Source organism: Macadamia integrifolia, chromosome 2, assembly GCF_013358625.1.
Source record: "Macadamia integrifolia cultivar HAES 741 chromosome 2, SCU_Mint_v3, whole genome shotgun sequence".
Lineage (NCBI taxonomy): Eukaryota > Viridiplantae > Streptophyta > Magnoliopsida > Proteales > Proteaceae > Macadamia > Macadamia integrifolia.
The window spans coordinates 8,807,475-8,810,267 of NC_056558.1; the positions used below are offsets into that span (position 1 = coordinate 8,807,475).

The 2,793-nt window shown below is 48.8% G+C and overlaps 1 protein-coding gene across 1 annotated transcript; it reads right to left on the bottom strand.

The window, feature by feature from the left end:
• Positions 1-416: 416 nt before the first annotated feature.
• Positions 417-1,643, bottom strand: LOC122093120 (ethylene-responsive transcription factor 4-like). The gene has a single exon (XM_042663372.1). It carries the CDS (start codon positions 1,534-1,536, stop codon positions 718-720), a length of 819 nt encoding a protein of 272 aa, XP_042519306.1. The 5' UTR covers positions 1,537-1,643; the 3' UTR covers positions 417-717.
• Between the last annotated feature and the right edge of the window lie 1,150 nt (positions 1,644-2,793).

Sequence of the window (2,793 nt, forward strand, 5' to 3'; positions counted from 1 at the left end):
AGGGCCGTGTCCTCGCGGACCCCACCTTTGTCTCCTTCCGACCTCTCTCCTACTTGAGTGTAAACGTGTACCTTACGCCTTACCACACCACACACCACACCACAGCGGCCACACCGGCCCTTTCCTTTCCCACCATTACTTTACAAGACCAGGACGGCATGCCGCCCCTGCCAAATCTAAAAAACAGACACCCACAAATACACTAGTGTTATACGTCGTCAACACGGACTTAGTTAAGTGGGCCCACGTCAAGACCCGCCCGTGATTCAGTCGCATGCGTATGCGCGGTTTCACCGCCGGCTGCCGCTTCTTATCAAACAGCATCGGTGATCAACTGTGTTAATGCCGGCGGCCAAATTGGAAAGATATGAAATATTTATAGAAAAAAAATTAAGTAAAAATTAACAGAGAAGATATGAAGAGAAAACATAAAATACACCATTAAAGAGTAAAATTGAAAAATAAAAGGTTAACAGCAGCTGTAACAAGGAACAACATTGAGAAATTCACGATTTCTCCAAGTTGTAAAAAACAGCCTGAGGTCAAAACAAAAGTTCCGATCACATATTTACAACATAATAATTCCGGTCTCAGCCTTTTATCTCTTTTTCTTTTTTTCTTTTTTCCTTCTTAGAAAAAAAATAAAGGAGCAAGAACTTGAAATGGAAATAAAAATATCGTCCGATCTGAACCGGTGACGCTCCCAAAATCACAGTATTAAGCGACTTCCGGCGGAGGGGGGAGGTTGAGGTCAAGATCGAGGAGTCCCCTAGGAGAACTGTGGTGGTGATGACTGAAATCAACAACGGAAGATGAGTCGGAATCGCTCTGGGCCCCAGCTCCCGCACCAGAAAATGCAGCCTGAATATTGGCAGCAGCGGCGACTGGGTCGAACCTCAGATGGTGATGGTTCATGTTCATGTTCATGTTCAAGTTCATATTGATGGGCATGTTCTCCGACCGTACGAAAGGGTCAAAAAAGAAAAAGGGGTGGCCTGTCGGCAAAACCCCCGCAGCCGTCGCAGCAGCTTCTTGTTGTTGATGATGAGGATGAGAATGGTGATGAAACGGGAACCTCATGGCGAGTCCTCTACCAGGACCGGCGCCACCACCGGCGCCGCCACCAGCACTACCACCGCCGCGATGTAACAGATCAAGTTTCAAAGGCGAGGAAGGTACCATCGGTGCTGGAGAAAACCCTTCCCGGCTCGAAGACTCAACGGTGCTGCTCTGGCTAGGGCTCTGCTGGTTGTTGTTGTTTGTGGTGTTGTTACACTCGGAAGTTAAAGGGAAGTTAGTTTTAGCCTTAGACCCACGAAACTCTCTGGCGGCAGCATCATAAGCTCTTGCTGCCTCCTCCGCCGTATCAAAGGTTCCCAACCATACACGACTCTTCTTGCCGGGATCTCTGATCTCCGCAGCGTATCGACCCCACGGTCTCTTTCTTACACCCCTGAAATGCACCTCCTTGCCGCCACCGGCAACTCCACCATTCGCAACTCCTTTAACCCCATTACTCTTATCCCGGGGAGCCATCTTTCTCTGTTCGACTGCGCTTTGCTTGATTTCTTTCTGTTTCAGGGTTTTCTCTGTCTCTCACAGAAGATAAGAGGAGGCGATGGAAAGGATGGAGAGGAGTGTGGGTGCGAAGCGCCTTTTATAGAGTTGAAGGGTTAGGGGGAAGTGGGTGTAGTAAGATCGGCGAGGAAATCGAAAATATTGGGCGCAGTCAACGAGGGATTTGACTGTCCTTGGCCGCCGCCCCCGCCCCGAGCGTGGTGGCAATATTATTAATATTGTCCACGAGTTACGTGGCAGACGATCTTAGGGACACGCGGTTTACGGAACACTTGACGGCGTTAGTTCCTTAACGGGACGTTAAGAAGCAAGACGGCTCGTCACTAAACTGTGCTCTTCTTGTGGCTGGTGGGTCCCATCCCTTAGTCGCTGACTGCTGGTTCAAACTTCCTACAATTGTCGGCACACTCCGCTTTCCCGCCGTGTGAGTTGGATCGTGGTAATCCGAACTTTCGAACACCCCCTCCCCCGGGGCCCTCTTGAACCGCTCCCAAGGACCGACAGTTAGTGTAACCAACCAATCCTAACACGACACGCGTTTTACCGTACCTTCCGCGTTATGGACATAAGAAGGGAAACCCCACAAGTACCCTACGTCTCGACCCCACTTTTCGCAATCTCTTTCTCTCTCTATCTCTACTCTCTAAAGTCTCGACTCTCAACCAACGCCAACGGCTTACAGGCGTCGTCCCCACTCTCCTGACAGCCCGTGTTTTTGAGTATTCTCTGGTTTTCATCTCAAGACTATGAAATTACAATTATGCCCATAGAGGTAGGTTCGTTTATGGTAATAAAAATGAGATAAGATTGTCTTTTTACCTTTGCAACAAATTAAACGGGTAAGGCATGAAGAGGGTAGATGATTCTAAATCTTAGCAGCCGGGTCTACGGGTTCAATTAAGAAAGGGCAGCGGCCAGATTTTCCGCACCAAAAGCGGCAAAACCAACGGATCTTTCTGTATTTGCAGAGTCTAGAAGAAGACGCCTAAGAGCTAAGACATTGTTCCGAGTCACAGGCTGCCCTTTTATCCACAATGGTCTCCACTCTCCATCCAGTACGGATGTGGTCCCCTCACCTCTACGGCTCTACGGCTCTACGGCTCTACGGTGGAGTCACATTTTTTTCTGTTTTTCTCTCTCACTCCATTCAGATCTGCTATTATTCAATCGTACGGTCTTCACACCGTCAGAACACGTGTGTTTACACGGCAAAAT

Excerpts from the sequence above, each read along its gene's own strand:
- LOC122093120 (XM_042663372.1), bottom strand. The coding sequence starts at position 1,536 with ATGGCTCCCCGGGATAAGAGTAATGGGGTTAAAGGAGTTGCGAATGGT.